The sequence below is a fragment of the Leucopleurus acutus genome (genome assembly GCF_964270905.1).
Source record: "Leucopleurus acutus genome assembly, chromosome: 10".
Classification (NCBI taxonomy): Eukaryota; Metazoa; Chordata; class Mammalia; order Artiodactyla; family Delphinidae; genus Leucopleurus; species Leucopleurus acutus.
The window spans coordinates 73,372,688-73,397,263 of NC_139153.1; the positions used below are offsets into that span (position 1 = coordinate 73,372,688).

Consider the following 24,576-nt stretch of genomic DNA (forward strand, 5'->3'; position numbering starts at 1 on the left):
GATGTCTAGTGGTAATTCCAATTCCTCCCTCGCTGCCAGCCCCCAGTGACCAGAGCCACACGTCAGGTTGTCGAGTTCATAAAATCTCTTCCGAGCCAGCGGGCTGCAGCCAGAGCTGCCAACAAGTCCAGCATTGCCTTGGGTTCCAGTGCCCCCAACGATTTTGTTTAGTCACAGCTTCCAGAGCCTCCCACCATGCTGCCAGGAGCTGCCAGAGCCCCAGGCACACCAACCCCCCACCCTCCTAAGCCCCAGGGCCTGACCCTGACGTCTGGGGCAAAGTGCTGGAGATGCAAATGTAATGACGCGCAGAAGCCTGAATGGAGAGTCACATCTCCGTCTCAGCCAACAGACTGTCCCCTAGTCCTGACGTCATTAGCACCATCTGAGAGCTGGGATCTGTGGAAGGGCAGAGAGGTGTTCAGACCACCAGGCATTCCTCCGCTGGGGACCACAAATAGAAGTGGCCTAAGTTTCTCACACCCACTCTCCCTGGTCCCAAGCCTCTTTCAGACCTGACTCTGATCAACCCTTGCGGCTCTTACCACTGGGGCACATCCAGGAGCTACTGCCCCTCTGGTGGGCAGCAGGCTCCCGCCCTCTCTCTCGTTCCTGGGTGTCGCCAGCCCCTCCTGCCACCTCCTCCTCCTCCTCCCCCTCAGAGAGGAGGTCACAGATCTGCTGCTGCAGCTCCGGGCTAATGCTGTTCTCAGCCAACACCAGACTCCGCAAAGCTGTGGGGTAATTTTCCACCATGTCCAGCAGGGTCTGCGGTGGGGAAGAGTACGGAAAATGATGAACACAGTTAAGGCAGCTCCGGACTCCAACCTGCCACCCCTTCAGTATGTCCACAGACACACTGGCTAACCTCAACCCCTGGCCCATCCCCAAACATGAAGACTTCTCACCTGAGCTGACTGGTTGGTGAGCCCTGTACCCTCCAAGTCTAGGACCTCTAAGGTGCGGCTGGAGGCCACAGCTACAGCCAGCATCGCTGCCACATGGTCACCTGGGGAGATAGTACACGTGCACACACTCACCGGCATTCACAGGCCTGCTAACCCTTTCTCCCCACGGCCTCCCCATTGCCCTGACAACCTCAGAATCCACCCCCAGGCCAGGAAACGCTGGCAACTGGTAGGTGGCCAGGAGGGGAGCATTGTGACTGATGAGTGAATGGATGAAGCAAGCCAGGCCCAGGGGTGGTGATGGATGCTCTGATCTACCTGTTGGTCATCTGGTCCTCAACACAGGTGGCTCCTCTACTTCCACCCAGAACCTCCCTTCTTTCCTCCGCCAGTGTGCTGGTTACCATGGCAACTGATGGTCCCAGGTTCTTGGACAGGGGTGAGGGGTGGTGAGAATCAAAGGGGGCTTTCTTGAGCCTCACCCAGAGGGTTGTAGTCCAGATTGAGGACGCGGACCTGGGAGCTGTGGGCCACGGCAATGGCGAGGCGGCTCCAGCCCTTAGGGGTGATGCCAGGGTTGGCGCTCAGCGTCAGCTCCTTCAAGCCTGGGCAGCATCATAGCGAGAAGCCAGGATGGAGAGGGTCAGGCCTTTCTCAAGCCCATTCCCCACCTGGGGATCTCTGGGGTATCCCTAGTGACTGAGAGCTACCCCACCTCCTCCACAGAGCTCCAGAGACATTAGCGACCCATGCCTTTCCTGCCCGCTGCAGCCTGGATTCCTGAGTCTCCATCCTGCTCAGCTCCCAATCCTTCTCCCTCCTAAGAGGATTCGAAAAACATTCTCACCCACACAGTCAGAGCCCTCATCTCTAGGCCATGCCCCCTGCCCTCTGCACTGAGCTTTTCATGAAGGCCACACTAGCCCATGCCCTCAGCAGGGCCCTGCTCACCAGACTTGGCCCCATCAGGGGGGAGAAGGCCACAGATGAGGTTGATGGCTTCATCACCCAGCATGCAGTCCCCCAGGTCCAGAGCCACGAGGGCAGGGTGGAGGGCCAGAGCTGGATTCAGCAAGGCCAGCCCCGCATCTGTCAGAGGGCTCCCATGCAGGCTGGGGGGTGAGACCAGAGAGCAGAGGTTACTGCAATCATCAGTCCTTACTGTAAGGGGGAAGGGGCGCCCTCCCTTATGGTGAGCTGTAGAGCTGAGGGGGACATTCAGTCACAGCACTTGGGAGAGGCCTTGGGAAGGAAAAAAGAAAATTCTAGACTCTTAAGAATGCAGTTAGAAGGGGAAAATTCGGTTTCTTTTCTGGGGCAGGGACTGGGATCCAGATCAGAACACAGAGAAAGGGTGTGTGGGTGGTGTTCTGGACAGAACATAGGGGCAGGGATCTAGTCCTCAGGGGAGTATTCCTTCTTGGGTACTGAGCAAGCTACCCCGGAGAAGTCAATGCGGGTGATTAGGTTGGGAGGTATACGGGTCCTGCCAGGAAGGGGTGGGTATCCTATATCATTTGGGGTGGGTCTGGTGTTCAAAGTCTGGAGGTGAGGCAGGGGCTTGGAGGGTGTTGTGGAGGCATGGGCAGAGGAATGAGGTGCGTGAATAGGGGTGAGAAGGTAGGCTGGTGCAAGCACAGGTACCAGAAGGTGTGCGGAGGAACAGGAGATGGCAGGGGGAGTGCGAGGAGGGGTGCGGTGCCCGGGACCCCTTTTAGAGGGAGCGCACTCACAAGAGGGACTGGATGGAGCGGTTGGTCCGCAGCGCCTCCGCCAGCTGCTTGATGCGGCTGGGGCTGGACACGACGCCCAGGTTAAGGTTGAGCTGCGCCAGGGACGTGGCCCCGGCCAGGGCCCGGCAGATGCGGCCGAAGTCGCGGTCGCAAAGACGGCAGCCGCGCAGTGAGAGCAGGCGCACGGCGTTGTCGCGCAGGCCGCGGCAGATGTCTCGCACTTCGGCGCCTGACAGCGGCTCCCCCGATATCTGGATGGAGCTGGGCAGCATCGTACCCACGGCTGGGCCTCCGGGGCCAGGGCCCGGGCCGCGGCCGAGTTTGGCGGGGCCGCGGGCGGGGCCGGGTCCGGGGTCCGGGGTGGGGTCGCCGACGCAGCGGAGTAGAGGGGGAGGCAGAGGCACAGGCGGCGGCGGCGGCGGCGGCGGAGAGGAGCGCCGGGGCCCGCGCGGGAGCCGGCCGGGATTCCGGAGGCGCCGAGGTCGCCGGCCGGTCTGAGACCGCGCGGCACTCGGGCCGGGGCGGACCGTGCCGTCCGTGTCTGGGCGGCGAGCCGGGGCGCGCGTTCCGGGGCCGGGCGGGCGCTGCTCCGCGCTGGTCTTCGTCCCTCGCGGTTACGGCGCCGGCTCAGGGGCCTCGGCTTAGGACGCGCGGAACCGGTCTCCGCTCGGAGGCCGCATCTGTTCCCTCCCTTCCTCCAGCCCCACTCCCCCTACCGCCCCGCAGGGAGAGCCCGAGGCGGGCAGGCGGGCGGGCCGGCAGGCGGGCAGCGGGTGGCGGGCGGCAGCTTGGGCTCAGGCTGCTGCGCAGGAGCGGGCGGCGGGTTCCCATGGCAACGGTATCGTCATCGCCGCTCGCCCCGCCTCCTGCCCGGCCTAGACCACGCGGGCACACGAGGTTTGCGCACACCCGATGTTCAGGAGCAGTGGGGGCGCTCTTCCCCTAGGTGTAGCCAGACAACAGGTGGCCAGGTGGAAGCCTGGGACGGGCAGGGGGTAGGGAGGGGAGAATAGAGACACATCAGGTGGAGACGGCATTTGAGACAGTTACACGGTTCTTTTGCTCATTTTCTCGTCGTTCCCCGTTCCTAAGAGCCAGACCCCTCGGTGCCTTCGCCTGGATCCCAGGGACGCCCGCCACCCCCCCACCCCCGTCCAGTTTGGAAGTCCCAAGGGCCCTTTAACTTGCGCCTCGCCCCGCCCCCGCGACAAGAGGCGCCGCGTGCGCGGGCATTCCAGGCGCGAGGAATTCCTCGCGTGCCCCTCGCCAAGATGGCTGCCTCGCAGTGGCGGCGGCGGGAACCCCTGCCCCGTGGAGGCGGCCTCAGCTGCCAGGCCCAGTGGAACCCCAAAGGGTCCTTGAAGCAGGTGAGCCGCAGGTAGATGCAACGCGCTGGTGCCGTTCCTTTCCCAGGTGATTAGGGCACTGCTGATGCTCTGACGTCCTCAGTATCCGTGGGACTGGAGTAGCCAAAATGAAGGGGGGTGGTACCAGGAGAGCAGGCTGCAGTGGCTGTGGGGCCGTGAAAAGTGGGCCGGAGCTTTCAGTAAGGGCACACGGCACAATACAGGCAGTGCCCTTAGAACGTTGTCCACTGGTGATAGTGTAGGGGCCTCACATCACATAGGATCACATAACGTGAATGAAGGGCACATCTTTCTTAGTCCCTTTATTAGAAGGGAAAAACGCTAACCCAGATTTACTAGGGTAATGAATTTTAAAAAAATGAATAATATAAACATAGTGAAGGGAGGTCAAAGATTCTGTTCCCTCCATTAACCACCTGACTTAAGTGGAACAGATTAAATGGGTACTGGGAGAGGATGGTGCTGTGCTTGGGGTGGTTATCGCTTTTAAGAGTAAATAGCACTCTTGAAGAGAAAGGACTGAGGGAACTCCTGAAGAGAGCTTTGTTCCCCTGGCCCCAGTATAACCAGGGCAAAGCCAACTTTGGCTTCAAATGTGCACCTCCACAGAAAAATTATCCCTACACAACGGCCCAGGTGCATAAGGGCCTTGTAATGACATGGTGTTGAGTCTGGAAGTTTTTGCCCAGTTGTCACTGCTCCATAGGCATCCCAAGAGTGAGGCTGAGCCCAGACCTAAGCCGGGTGCACTGTTCCATCAGACTTATTATGGTTCTTGAGTTTGAGGCCTCCCTGATGCTGCATGGATCTTGTGCTCCCTGCCCTGGGGGCAGGTTCCATATTCAGTCTTTCAATGCAGTCTGGGCTGTCCCACTTTCATTCTGCTTGGATAGGGGTATAATGAAGTGAGCATGTGACATTACCACCACTGACAGAACAGGAAAGTGTACAGGAAGTAGGGTGGCAGGGAGGACCACTGGAACGGGTAGCTGTAGTTCCAGACTTCAATCAACATTTTAATTACCAAGTCTATATTTAGCAAGACAATGTGGAAGAGATAAAGAGGAAGGAAGGGGTAGGTGGTGAGAGGACCTCGGAGGAGCTGACCCACTTTCTGCACTGGCGGCAGAGCCCTGCAGTCCCGGCCAGGACTTCCTGGCCTTGTGCCCTTCAGAAGCTCGACAGGCATCAAGGAGGTGCTTAAGTGGCTATAGCTCTGTGGCAGCTGCAGACCCCTCAAAGAGACACATGTCATCAGTACTGTCCTTCAGTCTTCCTCCACTTTGCAGCTGGGGGAAAGGGGGCCAGCCAAGGATCTCAGGTGGGGTCAGTGTGACTGCAGGGTCACCGCGACAGCCTTGGCTGTGGCGTTGAGCGCAGTGGTGGGAAGCCTAGCAGCAGGGAGCACAGCGGGGATGTCTCTGGGGACCCTCTGCATGGGTGGGATGTTGGGGCCTTCCAGCGTGTCCAGGATCCCTGAAAGGAGGAGGATGGAAAGTAAGTGAGGGTTGGTAGGGCCCTGCCCTAGGCAGCTGTCCTCCCTCTCCCCCGCACCCCTCCTGTCACTTACCCTCTACCACCTTGTGGTAGGCAAAATGCAGATAGAGCAGGAAAAGCATGTGCAGGGTAGCCAGGGTGCCACAGAGGAGCAGCCGCTGTGTGGGGCCCACAGTCCGTGACACCAACACTGCCACCTAGGGCAACAGGAATACAGTTCAGAGGGCCTGATCCAAGTGACTAGTGTAGAGAAGCCACTCTTACCCAGAGCAGAACCGTCTTTGGGCTCTTCCCTCCCATTCAGAGCCCCTTGTGGGACTGGGCCTGAGCTCTGGGCTGTTTTCCCTACTCCTTCGGAGGACAGCCCACCCCTAGAAACCTCCTGCCGAGCTTACCATACGCAGCGTGGACAGCCCACCCACCAGCAGCCAGAAGAGGTAGAAAAGGGCATGGAGGTGGATGTTATAGGTGATGAACAGGACAATGCAGTGCCCAAAGAGGCCGTAGCCCTAGGAAAGAGGATGGCGGAGAGGAAAATCACTCAGGCTGGGCTGGCCTCTGGACCCTCATGGGGACCCTGAGAAATAAATGGTCCATTGGCCAGCTCACCCCATTCCAGGCCCTGGGGCCCCTAGGACAGATGCAGACCAAAGCCTGGTTACTCTTTTAAGATCACCCTTGCCCACCAGCATGCTGGACTCCTTACCAGCAGTGCCAGCATCTGGAGCATGGTGATCTGGGCATTGCACAGGTAGGCGAGGAAGTAAATGAAGGACGAGACGCCCAGCCAGTAGCCGAAGCAGGTGCCAATGGCTGTGCCCATCAGGGTGCCCTCCCGCTGTGGGGTGAAGGCTTTAATTAGTCCTGGGAGGCCTCTTAGCTCACTCAGGGCCTTCCTCAGGGGCTGCTTCTGTCTTACTCCACCATTGTCTCCTTGGGCAGCTTTCAACTCATATCAGCCACCCCCCAAAGTCCTCTGTCCTGCTTACGATAATGGTGTCAGACGTCTTCATCCCATGGAGGAGGATGGCCACCAGCGTGAAGACAAGCATGAGAGGTCCGTAAAGCTCACCTGCGATTTTCTGTCAATATACCAACTCATTCAGGCTGGAGGGTAGAGTGGCTCTTCCGTTTATGCCTTCCCAGGCTTTGCGTGGTGGCCCCACCCTCTGCCCTAGTGCCTCCCCCGGCTCTTCCAGACATGCTACCCGCTATTCACCTGGGGGAAGTTGACCATCTTGATAGGGATCATGGACTCCAGGAGCCTGGGAGGGGAGAGGAGAGATGAGAGCAGAGGCAGCACTAGGCTGTGAGGTTCTGGAAAGCCTGAATCTTAGTCATCTTGCTAACTGAAGAGAACATGCTGGATGGTAAAGGGAGAAGAGGGTGGTAAAGACAGACAAGGAATGAGGAAATCACTTTTTTGCCCCTGAATGCTTCCAGGAAGAACAGCCTTCTGATGCTGTGCTGACTGATGCAGCAGCAACACGGAGAATTTAGAAAGCCCTGCTGGGCCCTGGGAGAGGGCCTGGACCCCATTACCTATGTGACCTGCTCCCCTTTAAACCTCAGCAGAGAATGCCCCAAATTCAAGGCTGTGATAGTAAAGCCCTGAGAAAGGTTTAGAGGGAAAGTTGTTACTTGAGGGAACCAGCGTGCCTCCTGCCTCGTTCTGCTTATCATTCCTCCAGGCACCACTGAGCATTTTCTTGAAAAATATATTTGAAGTGGTATGAAAATTCCAGGCAGAAGGAATAAAAGTACCAATAACTTCCCCACTTCTTAAGTGACTAGCTAGCTCCTAATAATACCCTGGATCTTGACTAAATTTTACTTCCTCTGAGAAAGCTGCCCTGTCCAATCCTCCAACCAACCCTGGGTCAGGTGTCCCTCCTGCGTGTCCCTTCATGGCAAATGAGTGCTCGAGGGCTGCACTCCAGGGTAAGGCTCCCATCTATCTTCACCACTGAATCAGACACAACTACTGTAGTGCCTGACGCAGAGCAAAAGCTCAGTAAATACTTGCTGAGTGGTACAGGTATTTGATAAGCATTGGTTGAATTAAAGGATGAGCAAAGAACAAAACCAAGATTAAATCCAGCTCTTGAAAAATCATTCAACAACTAGGTACCGATATTCTAGTTCAGAGACTGTTCCGGTGCTGGGAATAAAAATGTGAAACAGTGCCTGCTTTTGAAAAGGAGGTCTCTGGGGAGACAGACCCAGAAATAAGAAAGTACAGCACTGCTGAAGTGTTATCTGTTAGAGGAAAGCGCAGAGCTCTATTGGAGCACCAGGAAAGGACAAACTGGCAATGGGGAGCAAAGGAAGTGACATCTGAGCTAAGCTTCGAGGGAACATGAGTAGTTTGCTAGATGGAGAAGAGGAGGAAGGCAATGTGTTATCGCCATGCCCTGTTCCGTGACTGGTAAGACGTATAATGTGGCTGGGGTCATGAAGAGGGGAGTCTAAAGGTTTGGTGTCCGGTTGTAGTTTGGATGAAGGACTAGGTGTTAGGGGGGCAGCTTCTGTCAGGAGGAGGGTCCTCACCTGCTTCGCACCTGGGCAGGCTCCACATCAAAGTAGGGTCTCAGGATGTCGATGTTGGCATACAAGCTGAAGGCCCTGGAGGCTTGTCTCTTCCCTGCCTGCCACATCTGAAGCAAGGAAGACGGGTGGGGTGGGAGGGTACTGTGAGACTCTTGGCTCTATTGCTTATTTTTTGTTCGATGTCTACATGGTTCTAACTGGACAACCCGGGATGAACTTCACCAACACCAACTCCAGAACCAGGGGCCTCCTAGGTATACTTTTCCACCTGTCGGGGAGCCAGTCTTGCTTACCTGATCAGCCACCTGCCGGCTCAATTGTCCTTTAAAGCCCTTCATGCCCAGGAACTCCCCATCCTCTTCTTCAGCAGCAGCTGCATCAGCATCCACTTCTTCCTCACGCAGGCGCTGATGCAACTCACCCATGTCCTCGAAGCTGGAGCCTGAGGTATCATCCATGTTCTCCATGTCAATCACAGCTGAGCCCCCACCCTGTGAAGACAACAGATCCTAAAGTGCAGTCAGTGCCTTTCTGCTCCATCCGTTAAGTCCTTCTCTGTTCACCACGGAGTTTGGGTCTCTGTTCTTACACTGCAGGGGATATGGCTTGGCATTACCATAGATCACGCCATTCTCTCCCCCTCATTTGCTCTCAGAACCCTTGGTTGTTTGTCTGTCTTTTCTAGACTGGGAAACCTATTCCCTGTCTTCCATACACGTCTTTCTCCTACCTTCCCTACCAAAGCCCCCAAAGGGCTACAAAAGTGCCCATTTCCTTTGTCTTTCCCAACCCCAATACAAGGCTGTGCGCACACAGTGTGGTTTTGGCCAGTGAATCCCGCCCACCCACAAGCCCACTCCAGCCCCGTGCCATGCCTGACCCCGACCGACCTTCTAACTTGTGCGGAAAGCAAGAGCAAGCGGGCCCAGAAACCTGAGGCCCCTGGTCGGAGCCGTGGGGCTATTATTACCTGGATGTTTTCTTCGAACCCTCCCCATTCCGGGCCAGCCCCATTTCGGGCGCCGCCGGCCGGCGCCGCCGGAGTTGCCATGTCCCTCGAGGGCTCCCGTCGCTGAAGCCCGCGCTAGTCCCGCGCGCGGAAGAGGAGTGGGAGAGACGTGGGCCTAACGCAGGGACAGGTCCACGGACGAGAAAAAAAGGAGGATTCGTCGGAACGCAAAAAAGAGAAACCCGGATGTTTGGCCCAAACTGACTTCCGGTAGCTGGAGACGTGGACGGAGGCGGGGCAGAGTCTCGCGATATCTAAGATTCCAGGAGGTGATGCGTTGCCACGGAGACGGAGGAGGGCCGCTAGGACGCACGCACCAGTTAGGTGCCCTAGTCACGTGGAGGAGTTGAAGATGGCGGCGGCCCAGGCAGTGGAGGAAATGCGGAGGCGCGTGGTTTTAGGGGAGTTCGGGGTTCGCAATGTAAGCCTTGTGGCCTTGAGCTCGGGAAGAGAAATGGGAGCGGAACAGGGATGAGTTGGGGTCAGAGTGGGGACAGGCTTGGCCTCGCTGCCCCTTCGCGGACAGGCTCGTCTCTCTTTGCTCTAGGTTCATACCACCGACTTTCCCGGTAACTATTCGGGCTACGATGATGCCTGGGACCAGGACCGCTTCGAAAAGGTGGGTGGAGCTGGAGGTGCCCGGAGAGAGTACGGGGATCGGACCTTGTAGTCTGAGTAGCCTGTGCCTCAGAAGCTGTCCTTGTGATGCTGTTCAGGCTAAATTAAAGGTCCAGGTTCTTGTTCTACCTGTCCAAAAGAATCTGGACAGTGAACGCAAGAAAGGTCACACACAGAGACTAAGGCATAGAGAGAAACAAAGAAGCAATTTATTAAGGGGCAGAAGGGAAAGTACGTACTCAGAGAAGAATGAGGGCGTCCTCGCGAGTGAGGGGCGCACCCGAGGAGTTTTGTGACCACCACCCCTGGGGTGGGATCTTGATTGCACCTGGTTACGTCAGCTTCTCTTGCCCATTGGTCTTTTAAAGCCACCGCACTTCTGAAAGCTGTTTTCCCTTAAATTTTTCCTTAGCGCCAGGTGTGGAAGGTTGTATAGCAGCCACCCGCAGCCTGTGCATTTTTATTGCTCATGCTCCGCCAAGCTCTAGCTCTGTGGGTTTTCTGGTTAGGGTTCTCTGTTTAGGTATCACGAAGTTTAATCAAGGTTTAATTTATGTTCTTGTTGCTGATGGCCATTCCTCCATGCTTCACAGTCTCATTAAGTGCAAAACAAGGAGAGGTGGCTTTGCCTGTTGCCTAAAGTCTGTGTTTGAGGAGGCTGTCCTTGGGTCCAGCCCTGTCTTTCCTGCCTCAATTCCACCCTGAAAGAGTTCCTTTCCAAAATCTTTTGGGGTTATTCAGGGCCAAAAGTCTCATTCTTCTGTAACTTCTTCAAGCTGGCAGGGGCAGTCTTCCCTTGTCTGACCCTGGGAATGAAACTTTCCTCCTTTCTGGTCAAGGAGTCCCAAGATTTCCATAGAGGCCTCAGCAGTAGGCAGTGGCTGGAGTCCCTGTATGACCATCATGTTTATGTCAAATTGTTGCAACCTGGAGGAAACAAATTTAACAAGCAAGTAAAAAGGCAGGGGCCAGAAATCAGCAAAAGTATTAATGCAACCAGAAGTCCAAGGGTGCCTTTGGTTATATCCTTTTGACTGCAGTCCATGTGGAGTGGGCATTGGGGTTATCCTTTCCAAAACTGTAACACCTGGCCAGGGGTGTTGATGTAGGTGTAACATGTTTTGTTGATAACTGCACATATCCTTACCTGCTCAGCTAGGAGATAATCCAAGACCATTCTATTATCCATCACCACATTAGCTAGGGAATTAAGAGATGTTGAGAGTCTAGAGAGTGAGTCCCCCCTGGTCCTGGCCAGGGTAGACAGAGTATCTGACAGGTTATAAAGTGTTGCCTCGTGGTAGGCAAAGCCCCCTCCCCACTGCCCCGTGGAGCTGCCAAACCAATAGCAACTCCTTTTTTTGCCAGGATGAGTCCAGTTGCCCTCTTATTTCAGGAATGGGATTATAAATGGTTATACTGAGGTCCCTGTGATTACTTAGTTGGCCTAGCATGCATTGTCCCACTATCAGAGCATTATCTAGATAAGGAGAGGCCTTAGCCAATCCCAGGGAAGGGAAGGAGGAGTTGGGGTTGTCATCTAAAATATCTGGGGTATTTTGGTCTCTTTTCTTTGGTTCAGTGAAACAAATCTGACATGATTCCTTCAATGAAGCGTTTTGGTATAGCATCATAAAAGCCTGCACGTAAGGATCCTCAGTCTATTTCTCTAGTTTCCTGCAAAATAAATCCAGTTGTGAAATAGTGTCATAATTTGAAGAGCCATTTTGGAGCCAGGTTTCCCTGACCCTTACTTGTATTGAGGCCAAAACGTGTTGCAGAAAAAGATGAGTTTCTTGTGTTTTAGCTCATCAACATTGAATTCCTTCCAGTTTTTCTGGATGCGTCCTAAGAGGGACTGCTCGGGTATTGAAGGGGCACCTCCTATGGTGTTTATACCTAAAGTGGACAGAAAAGAAAACAGCACAAAAATCAGGGCATCCTGTGAGTTTTGCTCTCGGCGTTGGTAACAGCAAGGGCGTCGTCTTCTACCAGTTACCTACTTCCTAGGCCTTGGAGGCGTCCCCCTCAGTGACCTTACTAGTCCTTGGATGTCTCCAAGGTGAGAGGGTCTGGGACCCTGCCCATTCGTCCCCGTTGGCCAGGTAGGGGGATTGCCTTTTCTTTTTCTATCCTTCTTTTTGATATAGGGCATGACCAGTAATGTGTCTGCCTGTGGTGCCCAGATGTATCCACTTTTCTTATGAATCTAAGAATCCTTCATAGTGGTGGAATTGCCACCTAGCTCGGGAATCTAAGATTTTAAATAAAACTTCTATTTAAAGACATTAATGGAAGAGGACTCCTCAGAGAGAGAGAGAGAGAGAGAGGCGGAGAGAAAGCCTGCCTTGGAAGCTTTGGATATTGCCAGAGTAAGCAGATCTTTCCTAAAAGTGAGACCCAAGGAATTAAGCCATGAGTAATTTTTGAAAGATTTGCAGTTGCATTAAGTTCCTATTCCCCTAATGCAGACACCCCAAGGAGGGAGAGAAAGGTTAGGATGAATAACGATTTTGTGGTGGCAGCGGCAGTGGTGAGCTAAAAACAAACAGTCCTTTTTAAACCCAGCATGGGCAGAGCAGAGCCCTCTCCGGTAAAGGTGCTGAATCAAGACAGCACTCAGGAAGGATTACCAGAGCAGCGAGAAGGAGCACGAGGAGGATAGCAGGGATCCAGGTTCACCACAGCATAGTAATTAGTTCATGGGCGGACTGGTGTAACGGGGCAGAAGGAAAATAGCGGCCAGAGGTACTTAGCCTTGGATTTATGAAGTTTTTTTGTCCTTCTTTAATAAGAACTTTAGGTTTGGAAGGGGGCTCACTCGCCTGTCTGGACTCTTCTGGTTGTCTGTGGTCCTCGATGTCCTGTGAAGACTTGGGAGGAGGGATAGGTTTAACTCTAGACAGGTTCCCCGCTTAGCTAATAGTTGGTCATCCATTCTTGGTGTCCCCAAAATACTTATTTGGTCCTGTTGGGTTTGATAACAGGCAGAATAGGAGTATTGTGTGTGACTGACAAAAGACTAGTAACCTGCACCTGGTAATAATCAGCTTGGCCTGGGGGGCCCTTCCTGGGATGTCTCTGTCTCAGGCTTGAAAATTTATAGGTGTTAGGTTTCACCCAAATGTTAGGTTTCAGCCAGAGCAATTTAAAAGTTGGGGCCTGTTCCTAGTCTCTGAAGTGTCTCCCAAGCTTTTATAACGTATTGTCCCGTTAAAGGATGGGGGCATTCAGGGACTACCGAGAAGGCATGTGAGACCAAATATTGTTCAGATTGGCAATTGAGTGGCTTAATGAAATACCAACTGTGGGGATTTTTATCAATACTCGATTTTTATCAATACCAGGCAGCTTTTAACATTTGAGAGTCCAGCATAATTGTTTAAAGACAGAGCAAGTGGCTCCTGTATTGATTAAAAAATTAGACCCCCTTACCTGCCTTGTTAAGGATCACCTGGGGCTCTTCTGTTGAGATGGTGAATTTTTCCATGCGAGCCAAGGACCCCCGGCCCTGTCAGCTGTCTGCAGCTACCATTTGGAGTTTTGAAACCCCTTTGTCCAAATCGGACATGGGACATTCTCACATCTGATGGCCTGACTTTCCACAGTTTGGACATGGGGCAAGCAGTTTCGCCTTTTGCCCTCAGCAGGAGCGGGTGCAGTGGCCTGGCTCACCACATTTGAAGCAGACCCCTTGTGGAGTCTCTGTTGATCTGGTGTCGTGTCTTCTCTTTGTCCCTGAGGTTGCAAGGCACTGCTGACAGCAAGAGCTGTCAGTTGAGCCTGTTTCTTAGTTTGTTCCCCTTCCGTGCCAGTCCCTCAGGGCTTCCTCTGCCTGGTCACGGTTATTAAATACCCCATAGGCCATATCTAGCAGCTAAGGCATCAGAGCCTGAGGGCCCAACTGTAACTTTTGGAGCTTTCACCTAATATCAGGGACAGACTAGCTGATAAAAATGTTGTCCCAGTAGGGACTAGTTCTTGGGGTGGAGGAGTCTGTGTTAGTGCATTCTCTAAAAACTTTCACAAGTTTAATCCTAGATGAGGCTCATTTGGTCAGAGAAGGAATTCAACTGCCTGGACTTGTCCCAAATTAAGTAAGTACTGCTCTTAATGAGTTCACTGGTTTTACGTGCTTTTAGAGTTTAACTAGTTCTGAAATATAGCCCTCAATGGTCAGGGTCCCCAGGCAGCATGGGGCGCACAAAAGCCCAAAAGAGAAAATGTCCTTGGTGTCTCTGAATACTCCCAAAGGGTATGTCCCTGGGAGTAAAGATTACCTGTGATCCTTCAGGGGAACCAAGCTCCTGCCAAAAGGAGGAGCATTGTCGGTCAGGACTGGCTACGGGTGTCCCTGTTTTTCTCACTCCTGCTGACTGTAGCCTGTGTGAGGGTAGCGACCCCATCATATGGCAACCCTGCCAGCCCATGTCCTGAGGCCCGTGTCCTCCCCTGGTGTCTGCGATACCCAGGGTGAGCGACCTTCCTGAAGGCTTCAAGGCTTCTCTGTAGATTCTATAGCCAGTGATTAATTCTTGTGTTCCTGGGGTGCATTCCCCTAAAATGGACATCCTTATAGTTCCAGGACCTATTTAGGTTCTAGTTTTCATTCTCTGAAAGGGTGGTAAGTATCTGAAAATGGGTACCAGCCACTAAGGGAGGCAGTATGTGTAATCATGTTAAAAAAAAAATTTAAGAAAACCTCAGCTTTCTTCAACTTGCAGTCTGTCCAAGTAAGGCTGTATTTTATATTTTTGCTAATTTGAACCTGACAATAGTTAATCAAATGGCGGATAAGATAAACCCAGAGGGCAAAGCTCCTGTGGTTCAGGTCCCTGACTGCCTGTGAGCAGAGGCTGGCCTGACATGCCTTGCAACAATGAGAAGTGCAAGACCTAGCAGCAAGCTTGGAAAGCACCTGACAAATTCCTCTTCCCCGCACTTCCGGGAGAGCAAGACACGAAAATATGAGTGAGATGGGCCGCAGAGGCGCGACAAAGAGCGAAAGAAAAGTAATGATAGGAAGTCAGGCAGCACCACTCAAGTGCGAGGGAGGTGGGAGGCTAAGACTTACCAGAGACCAAGATGAAGGGTAATTAACTTCCAATAAATCTCCTGGCTTGCTTGCCAAAGACTGATGCCAGACAGGCTAAATTAAAGGTCCAGGTTCTTGTTCTACCTGTCCAAAAGAATTTGGACAGGGAACGCAAAAAAAGTCACACAGACTGAGGTGTAGAGAGAAACAAAGAAGCAGTGTATTAAGGGGCAGAAGCAAACGCACTTGGAAAAGAACTTCGGGCGTCCTCGCCGGTGAGGAGGGCATCTGAGGAGTTTTCTGACCACCCCCCCCCCCACACCTTTTATTTCAGTTCCTTGAATGGATGCAGGTTTCTTTGATTAGGGGCAGAATATTCATTGGTGGGATCTTAATTGCGCCTGGTTACATCCGCTTCTCTTGTGAGTCTGTCTCCTGAAGCCACTGCACATGTGCTCTAAGAGCCATTTTTCCCTTAGCAGTCAAGCACCAGGTGTGGAAGGCTGTATAGCAGTCAGCTGCAGCCTGTGCATTTTTATTGCTCATGCTGGGCTGAGCTCTGTGGGTTTTCTGGGCAGGGTTCCCTGTTCAGGTGTCACAAAGTTTAATCAAGGTTTAATGTATGTTCTTGTTGCTGATGCCATTCCTCCATGCTTCATAATCTCATTAAGTGCAACACAAGGAGAGGTGGCTTTGCCTTTTGCCTAATGTCTGTGTATGAGGAGGCTGTCCTTGGGTTGGGCCCTGTCTTTCCTGCCTCACTTGGGGTTTGCTCCGTATATCGAGCAACACGCTAGGTGCTCGGTAGACACAACTTCTGCCCTGCTTTGCAAATAAGATGTACAGTCTTGTTGGAGAAGAGCATGCGTAGACAAATGAGTCCAGTGTAATGCGGTAAAGGCGGTTGAAAGCAAAAAAGGTGATGGGGTTGGGGCGGGTGTATCCTGCACAGGCACTTAATCCAGAATGAGAAGGGGGGGGCAGAAGTATGGAAGATTTCCTGAAGGAGATGACATCTCAGTTCAGCCTTGAACGATGAGCAGAAGCTGAGAACAGCGAAGGGTGAGGAGTGTCCAAGCAGTTCATTGTTGCTAGAATATGAAGTGGGTCAGCATGAGTGTTAGGCAAGACTGAAGTGCATTTTAGGCACTGTAGGTGATAGGGAGCTTTTGAAGAGCTCTTAAGCAGATATTATCATATCTGCAAGCTTAATGGTTGGGAGAGAATGAATTTGAGGATTGTCATGTGGTGTGTGCAGATCTGAGACAGAATTGCATAGGGGAGCTGAGGCTGAAGGCAGAAACTAAGATTGTGATCATGGAAACAGAGCACGGGAGACAGAAGGTAAATTTGGTGGTTGCTTGGATATGGGCTGTGAGGGGGGAGTGTAAAATTCGCTTGTTGGGGAACTACTTTGATGGATGGTGGTGTCATTTACTGATGAGAAACGGGTCTGGGGAAAGGGAGTGTTGACGCATTCAGTTTCCTGTAGATGGAGAAGTCTAGCAGGCTAGCAGGAGATATATATGAGATCAGAAGTGAGATACAATTTGGGGAGTTGTCCGTACAGATAGTTGCTAAAACCGTGAGTGGGGTTGAGGTCACCCTGGAGAGACACAAACACTTGGGAAATGGTAACATGTATATGGTAGGTGGAAGACTGTGAATTTAGGAGAAGGACTGATCAGACAAGGAAGGTTGGTGCTCAGAAATCAAGGCAGTAGTTTGGAAATGGGATTCTCTCAATGCCAGGTCCAGGGGAGGTATCTAGTAAGATAAGGATTGAGTAGTATCAACTGGACTGAGCAATATGTGAGCCTATTCTTAGTAAAATAGCATCTGTGGATGGCCTGGCTGGAAGCCATATTGCAGAGGATTTTAAATGAATGGAAGATAAAAATGAAGACTTTTCTAGAAACTAATAAATGATTGGAAGCGAGAGGGACATCTGGGCAAAGGGAGGTTCTTGAGGGGAATATCTGGGGGGCGGTATTGACTGTGTAGAGAGCAGGCTTCATTTTGCGTTTTTCCTGTTCCTTTAGGATTTCCACGTGGATGTGGTACACATGGATGAAAACTCATTGGAGTTTGACATGGTGGGAATCGACGCAGCCATCGCCAATGCTTTTCGACGCATTCTATTAGCTGAGGTATAGGTGGGCGCGATGGCAAAGGTGGAGTTGTGTGGGGAATCCTCATTTGTAGAATTGTCTCAAGTGGTATTTTTCCTGCAGTTTTGCTGAGCATTCCTCCTGCTCATTCTTTGTAAACTTTTCATCAAGCGTTCTTCTAGGAGGAAGTCTCCATCTCCCTATGTCAGGAGGCAGGGAGTAGATGGGGAATCTACGGGGTCTTTGTAGATGAGTGGCTTTCTTTTCTTGGGCAGGTGCCAACCATGGCTGTGGAGAAGGTCCTGGTGTACAACAACACTTCCATTGTCCAGGATGAGATCCTCGCTCACCGCTTGGGGCTCATCCCCATTCATGCTGATCCCCGCCTTTTTGAATATCGGAACCAAGGTGAGGGTTTGAGAAAATGAAATTTTGGGGGAAGGTGGGCAGCTCTCCTCTGAAGTTGATTCTGGAATCAGACTGCCTGTGTTCGAACCCTTGATTGGCTACTGTATGACCTTGGGCCCGGTACCAATCTTTTGGTACATCAGTGCTGTTGTCTGTGAGGACATCTGCCCTTGCCTTACCAGGGTTGCCAAGAGGATGAGAGAAACATGCAAGGCATTCAGCGTAGTGCCTGGCACCGACGTCCACTAGCTCTTTAACAGTCCCCACCTCCTCCCTTTGTGTAGGAGATGAAGAAGGCACAGAGATAGATACCCTGCAGTTTCGGCTGCAGGTCAGGTGCACTCGGAACCCCCACGCCGCTAAAGATTCCTCTGACCCCAATGAGCTCTATGTCAACCACAAAGGTAGGTACCGGTGGGGTGAGGAAGAGGGCCCCCTGTTGGTGGGTGCCAGTTTTAGGGACTTTGGTCTGATGTGCTTCCTCCCGCAGTGTACACCAGGCACATGACATGGGTCCCCCTGGGGAACCAGGCTGACCTCTTCCCGGAGGGCACCATCCGACCGGTACACGATGATATCCTCATCGCTCAGCTGCGGCCTGGCCAGGAGATTGACCTGCTCATGCACTGCGTCAAGGGCATTGGTGAGACCCTTTGATTACCCTGGGGTGAGGTATGACTAAGGGACTCGGCTGAGATGTCCCCGACAGGCAGAGAGCCAATGGGCCTCTGATGTCAGGAGCTTAGGGAATGTGAGGAAGGGTCTCCTCCCAGGCTCTGAGTTCCCTCTTCCCTCCAGGCAAAGATCATGCCAAGTTTTCACCTGTGGCAACAGCCAGTTACCGGCTCCTGCCGGACATCACCCTGCTTGAGCCCGTGGAAGGGGATGCGGCTGAGGAGCTGAGCCGGTGCTTCTCACCTGGTGTTATTGAGGTGCAAGAAATCCAAGGTATGGGATTTGGGATGCCAGGCCCTGAAGTATATTTTCTTTGAAGGTAGCAGAGAAATAAAAGCTCTGGGCTCATGTATTTATAATATGGTTTGTTTTCATTAGGTAAAAAGGTGGCCAGAGTTGCCAATCCCCGGCTAGATACCTTCAGCAGGGAAGTCTTCCGGAATGAGAAGCTAAAGAAGGTTGTACGGCTTGCTCGTGTTCGGAACCATTACATCTGTGAGTTTCAAGTTGGAGGGTGGGGTGGGGATGGAGTTCTTTGGTGCTGCAGCTTCCTTGCAGAGTTCAGATGTGGAATCTAGCAATACGTATAAGGAGCCTTTGTAAGCCCTGCCTGGGCTAAAGTGTCCCTTTGGTCCCCAGTCTCTGTGGAGTCAACAGGGGTGTTGCCACCAGACGTGCTGGTGAGTGAAGCCATCAAGGTACTGATGGGGAAGTGCCGGCGGTTCTTGGATGAACTGGATGCGGTTCAGATGGATTGAGGCTGCGCTGGACCTGGCATGGCTGGGACCGGATGCTCCTGAGGCAAGCTGAAGACGTTAGGTTCTGACCTGCCCCCACAGGACTGCTGTAGAGAGCCCAGAGACTAGGGGTCCTGAGTTTTCTGGGGACAATTCCAGCTTTATTTTCAGTCAATACACTTCGTTAAATGTGCCACAAAATGTGACTTTTATGCCTTTGTAAGGTCTTAATGTAAATAAATTCACATCCAGACAAAAATCCTTTTGTTGGAGACCACTTTTTCAGTTTTTGTCCAAAAATATGGGGCACCTCAGAAGAGATCTGGCGTTATTTAGCAGTTAAGAGCATTGGGCTCAGACATCACTGCAAGTCAGGGCCAAGTCCCTCTGAAGCCCCTTGAGAAATGCCAAGTGTGATGGTTTCTGGGGGCACAGCCAGACCACAGGAAAACACCGTGTGCTGCTTAACCCATTTCCCGGATACCAGAGGAAGTTCCTGAGAGAAAAAAGGGTGGTCCATGGCAGTCAAGTCACATCAAGAGCCACACAAGGAAGAGTAACAGTCCCCTTGGGCAGCCCCTCTGGGTTAGGTCCAGTGGCCACCAATGACGACACTTAAGAGAACGGAAGGGCCGCCTGGTCTGTGTGTCAGGAATAGAAAGCTGCTTCTGGCTGGCATGCTATTTCAGAGGGTTTGACAGAGCAGGTCTGTCAGTCACAGTTCTTCCTGTCCAGCCCCCTTAGCAAGTAAGATGCTCATGAGGAACAGTGACCCTGGAGTATGTTACTAGTTTGAAAAAGGGAGATGGGGCCCTTTCTATATGAAATTGAGATTTTTACTGACATGCAGATGTGCTTTAGAGTTAATGTTTCTACAAAAAGGTTCTATAAACAATAGAAAACTTCTAACATGAAGTCACAGGATGTTAAAAATATTACAACACAATAAATACAACTATACCCTCCACAGCCCCACCGCAGAGAAGAGTAGGCAGCTAACAAGTTTGGAGGGAAACATGCTGAGATGGCCTTCACAGTGGACAAGAAGCCCAAAGCACCACCCAGGAAGAGGGGATGGACCAAGTCTGTGCCATAGAAAGCGCAATGTGGGACTCCCAAGTCCGTTTCCCCAGCTTTGCCTCTTCCTGACCTTACCCTACCTGGGGGGGCCACACCAGCTAAAAGCTGCAGCTTCAGCGTCACCAAAACCCTGGTCAGGGGACTGGATCAATGCCAATGTGGGGAACACATGGACACACACTCTAAATGTGTGTCCTTCTGTATAGATTAACTAGTCGTGCATCCATGTCCCCTGTGCTTATAGGGCCGTCCAGTGATGTTTAAGAACAGACTGGAGACTCACAGGTTGTGATGGGAAGGCATATTTTTTCTTTTGGAAATGGCCCATGAGGGAAGTGACCAGGGACCTGAAAGACCACGAGATTTTTGAAGGCACCTGGACTGAGCTAGTCCTAGGAGAGACCAGTGGCTTTGCCAGCTGCTTGTCACAGATGTAGCCTAGTTGGTCTGGGTTATCCTTAAATGCCAATGACATCATGTGACACTAGATAGGGTACTGTGGCTCTTGTGCCTGAGTGGACCCTGGGGACTGGGGAAACCACACTGAGGGGTCATTCATGGAGGGACAAAATGTGTGAGCTCTAAGGGATGTTACAGAGCTCTACAGACCCTGGCCCAGCCCTGGTCCCTGAAGGTACTAACATTTGATACTGTGCCCAGAGCTTAGCAGTGGCCTGTACCATGGATCCCATCAGGTGACCAGATTCTTGCTCAAAACAAAGCAGGAACTGGCCAAATTCAGTTCAGCACTCAGCACCTGACCCAGATATGCCCCTGGGGGATGGGGAAGGTCCCTGTCAGCCCAGCAGCAAGGGGGCTCAGTGGGACTTTCAACGATCCAGGAGAAACTCTGGCACAAGTAGTTCAGGGCTGAGCCCCCGCCGCAAGCCTGGCTTGTCGCAGCATTGGGTATAGCGCCCCTAGTTACCACTCTGCACAGGTGTATGGCTGCCTGGGGGCGGGAGGGCTTGGGGAGAAGGGCCGCTCTGCTCTAGCTTTTCTCTCTTGGAAAAGGCAAAACTCCAAGCAGGATGGGAGATGCCTGGGTAACCTAGACAGAATGGTGAAGCCCTAACTCCCATTCTTGATGCTTTAGCGTGGCTTCCGGCCCTGTACAGGGCCCACTCTCTCCAGCTCCAGACCTGGATCTCTCTCCAGGCTGACGACGGTGTAAAGTGAGGTGGCAGTGGAGAGGGGCCTAGAGAATAGCTACAAAGGGGAAGAAGAGATGACAATAAAGGTCGAGGAAGAATGCCCAAAAGCTTGACTCAGGGTTCAAAGATGGCGGCCAGGCTTCCCTCCTCATTGTCCAGCACCTCTGCTTCCAGCATTGGCTTTGTCTTTTTGAAAAGTGAGGGGAGATTCTTAATGTGAACTTCTTTTCGGAACTGCTCGCCCAAGGGTTTCTGTGGAAGACAAACGAGAAAGAGCTAATGCTGGGTCTCGAGTGGTGGGTTGTTTTAAAGATCATCTCACCATAATGGTCGTGACTACAGCTGGTTTCTGGTTTGCCTGTACACATGGTCCAAGAAGACTGCAAAGGTGGTTGGGAGCACTAAGGAAAGGGTGTGAAGGGTGTGACCTACCCCAATGCACCCAGCAATGAGGCGTTTGAATTGGTCCTTCCGGCGCTTGTCAGCCACTTTCTGCAGAGAGGGGTTCAAAAGCTTGCAATCAAACTGGTCCAGTGAGTCCTTCTGAATTTCAGGGATCTGCTCCATCACAGCTCTTATCTCCAGGTACCTGGGACGCTGAGAAGTAGGGGTAAACCCACTCAATGGCACAGTTTTGGGCCCCGTCACCTTCCCTATCCCTTGCCACACCCACTCCTCAGGGGCAGCACTAGCACCTTGGCAGCTGCCTACGTTTAGGATTAAGGCCCAAGTGACCAGGAGCAGGCAGGCTGTGAGGGATGAAGCCGCAGCCATCCTGCCCCCAGGCTTTCTCCACTCACCAGCGCCTCATATATCTGGAAGGCCAGGTGGACCAGGGAAGCCATGCAGCCATCGTGCTGCCCATGCGTCTGTAAGCCCTTCAGCACACTGGTGAACAGCCATGTAACAGCATCTGCGAGCAGTGTCCCTGACAGCACCTGGGGAGACAGCTGTGCTCAGGGCCAAAGCGGGACTCTGAAGGCCTCAGCACCCTAGTTCTTCCAACTGATTCAGTCAATCCTCATGACCCAAACGTTTCATGAGGGGAGAGGAGAAAGGGTGAGTAACCATACTTGTTTGAGGAGAGGCCAGCAGAGCTGTGTGGTCGTCCTCTGGCAGGACAGAGTATCCTTCCAGGCCAGGGAATTGAAGGCTGTAATTAACAGCGCTGTACAAACATCCTAACAGAAAAGGATGGAGAATTACAGTGGGAAAACAAGTACAATGTTCTCTGAATTCTGATGCATCAGGAGCTAGAGTTTTAATAGGTAAGCAGGAAAATGATAAACGCAGCTACTGAAGAGATGGGAGTTTGTTTCCTCTATGTCTATCAGGCCATCCAAAAAAGAAAAACTAACCAATACAGAAGAGAAAACCTATGTGCAGGAAAGAGAGCTCAGGCCTGGGGGAGGCTGAACACCAGGGACTGGTGGCAATGTGCCTGGGTGTTTTTCTGAGCCTTTGCCCATGCCAGCATGGGAACACAGTGGCCTTGTGCCTCTCCCACTGTTTTCTTTAAATCATATAAAGGCGTATTACCAAAAAACCCTCCTGATGGCATCAGAAAATGAGAAAAGTGGAAGCGAGCTCCCTGGCTGGGCAAGGAAAAAAATCTCGCCTGCCCCTCCACCCACCTCATGCTTCATTAGACATTTTCCCAGGTCTGTAAGCTCTGCCATGGCCGAGGGGGTTACCTCTGTGGCCATCATCTCTTCATCTGTAAGTAGAGACCAAAATGTTAAGCTCCATCCTTTCAGAACAGAGACCGTCCTTTCTGACAGAAGCCCACAGAGTAAAGGAGAGGTGAGTATCCTGGGCTGACTGGTGGTTAAAGGTACTAGGACAGCCCCCCAGCCTCATAAGAGGGTGTAGAAGCCTCTGCCCATGGCAGATCTAGAGATGCATCTAGCCATACGTTTGCAAAACAAGGAATTTTTCTGGACAGTTACCTAAAAAGCTGCAAATGCTGAGGATCTTTTGTCGTTAAACAAATATTTGAGGACCCACTACAGCAGTTACTGGGGATATAAGAGGAATACGACAAAGTCCCTTTCCTGTTAGGAGTTAAATTCTAGTGAGGGAGAGAAGTAATTAATAACACAAATAAAACATGTCAGGTAGTGATCAGTGCTGGAAGACAGAGCAGAGGAAGAATCTAGAGGCCGGCGTTGCTATTTTTGATAAGCTGGTCATGGAAGACCTCTCAGAAGTGACATCTGAGCAGAGACCTGAATAAAAAGCAAGGGGATGGGCCAGGTATATAGTTGGGAGAACAATCATTCTAGGTAGAGGAATCACCAAGCACAGAGGCTCTGAGGAGGGACTGTGCTGGGGAATACAGCAAGGGGGCCAGCATGGACGAAAGCTAGGTGTACAAAGTCTCCTCCACACCAGACTGCTAGGGACACAGTTTCTATGGGAACTGACCTGGTTACAGAAGTAACAATATTTAGGAGCTTAATGGCTGACCTCCAAGGGCCCCAACAGGCTCACTTACCATCTCCATCTGCAGGGGGAGCAGTACCATGGTCAGCACCTTTCTTTGAAACACAGCACACAGCTAAAGCAAGAAAGCAGGGTTACTAGGCTTATTACCACCAGATAACAGCCGTCTCAGGCCAATGGATCCCAAACTGTCTCTGGGCAGGTGAGGAGTGGGGGAAGGTGGGATACCGTCCAGGCACAAAGTCAGCTTCACCAACAGAAATAGAGGCATTTGACCAGACTGTGTTCTGGTCCCTCTCTCAAGTTCAGTCAACTGGCGGGAAATTACAGAATTACCTGAGAGTAAATGACCAGGAGAGGATGCCTGATATGTATACTTGGTCTACTTTGGATCTCAAACAAATGAACTGACCAAAAAATAAAAACGAAATATAACCACCTTCATGTCTAAGAATTAAAAAATTTCCCTATTTTGACATAGCTAGAAGTTATTCCTACCATTAATCCAACTTCCTCCTGCTATTTTAAACCATTTCCTCATAATCTGCTCTTAGTATGAACAACTACAATGCAGTTCACAATTCATAAAGTGTCCTTAAATTGACTTAAGAATTACATAGTTTCTATTCAGTTAATTATTTCTTATCAATCTGTCAGTGTTGCTGCAAACATGTTAGGTGAGTGACCAGCTTTTTTTCCAGAAAAAGGCTTGTCTTCTACCCCTGGTTCCCACGCCACTTACTGATCAGGTCCATGACTTCTCGGGTTAACATCCTCACCAGTTGTTCCTCCAGCATCTCTTGAGACTCTGGGTTTTCATCTGTTGTCTCATCTTCTCCACTGCAGAAAACCAGGGGCCAAGTTCCATGGGAATGCAAAAGAAGCAGTGACCCTAGCTAGACCTTCTGTGCCCACTTCCTTCTCCTGACCTCCTCTGCTCTACATTCCACTCAAAAGTTAGGAATGGGCAGCAGTGATCCACTGAGGGGCATTATTACTTGTGACTATACCCAGTTGGCTTGAGGGGAATGGATCAAAATCCTAAGAATGTCTCGGCATTCACCTAAGGCAGCTGAAGGTACCCCCTATGAAGGCTTGAGCTGAGTCTGCCTAATGGTCACAGAAAAGCGATCTACCATCTGGGCTGAGGATGCCTATAACCCACTGCTGTTCTAGCCCTGGGATGGCAGAGTCCTTCCTCCATGTCTACCTTCTCCCACCCCAAGCCTGGCTGCCAGCTCATCCGTCA

At 51.9% G+C, this 24,576-nt stretch overlaps 4 protein-coding genes across 6 annotated transcripts in view; 1 reads left to right on the plus strand and 3 right to left on the minus strand.

The window, feature by feature from the left end:
- Positions 1-305: 305 nt before the first annotated feature.
- LRRC73 (leucine rich repeat containing 73) lies at positions 306-2,913 on the minus strand (the record flags this gene model as incomplete). 2 transcript variants are annotated; one of them, XM_082847557.1, is made up of 6 exons in its annotated part: positions 306-399; positions 546-768; positions 909-1,009; positions 1,391-1,513; positions 1,860-2,020; positions 2,642-2,913. In XM_082847557.1, the coding sequence occupies 6 exons, from the start codon at positions 2,911-2,913 to the stop codon at positions 329-331; spliced, it is 951 nt and encodes a 316-aa protein (XP_082703683.1). In that variant the 3' UTR covers positions 306-328. The 2 variants fall into 2 exon arrangements, with proteins under 2 accessions (XP_082703683.1, XP_082703684.1); XM_082847558.1 differs by lacking the exon at positions 1,391-1,513.
- Positions 2,914-5,018: 2,105 nt separating this feature from the next.
- Positions 5,019-9,246, minus strand: YIPF3 (Yip1 domain family member 3). Of its 2 annotated transcripts, XM_082847934.1 has the most exons (9): positions 9,026-9,246; positions 8,349-8,546; positions 8,056-8,162; positions 6,725-6,770; positions 6,495-6,587; positions 6,212-6,343; positions 5,901-6,014; positions 5,579-5,702; positions 5,019-5,484 (listed from the first exon to the last, which is right to left on the minus strand). In XM_082847934.1, the coding sequence occupies exons 1-9, from the start codon at positions 9,104-9,106 to the stop codon at positions 5,336-5,338; spliced, it is 1,044 nt and encodes a 347-aa protein (XP_082704060.1). In that variant the 5' UTR covers positions 9,107-9,246; the 3' UTR covers positions 5,019-5,335. The 2 variants fall into 2 exon arrangements, with proteins under 2 accessions (XP_082704060.1, XP_082704061.1); XM_082847935.1 differs by lacking the exon at positions 5,579-5,702.
- Positions 9,247-9,415: 169 nt separating this feature from the next.
- POLR1C (RNA polymerase I and III subunit C) lies at positions 9,416-18,910 on the plus strand. Its single transcript, XM_082848165.1, has 9 exons — positions 9,416-9,485; positions 9,612-9,683; positions 16,760-16,867; positions 17,104-17,236; positions 17,521-17,640; positions 17,727-17,879; positions 18,035-18,184; positions 18,290-18,406; positions 18,551-18,910. The coding sequence occupies exons 1-9, from the start codon at positions 9,417-9,419 to the stop codon at positions 18,667-18,669; spliced, it is 1,041 nt and encodes a 346-aa protein (XP_082704291.1). The 5' UTR covers position 9,416; the 3' UTR covers positions 18,670-18,910.
- A 1,741-nt stretch (positions 18,911-20,651) lies between these two features.
- XPO5 (exportin 5) overlaps positions 20,652-24,576 on the minus strand; it is a 44,281-nt gene continuing 40,356 nt past the window's right edge. Inside the window, exons 26-32 of the mRNA XM_082848721.1 lie at positions 24,070-24,167; positions 23,380-23,442; positions 22,517-22,599; positions 21,956-22,063; positions 21,683-21,820; positions 21,315-21,479; positions 20,652-21,134 (exon numbers count right to left, since the gene is read on the minus strand). Coding sequence (XP_082704847.1) covers positions 20,997-21,134; positions 21,315-21,479; positions 21,683-21,820; positions 21,956-22,063; positions 22,517-22,599; positions 23,380-23,442; positions 24,070-24,167 — 793 coding nt within the window. The 3' untranslated portion in view covers positions 20,652-20,996. The remainder of the gene's footprint in view (positions 21,135-21,314; positions 21,480-21,682; positions 21,821-21,955; positions 22,064-22,516; positions 22,600-23,379; positions 23,443-24,069; positions 24,168-24,576) is intronic.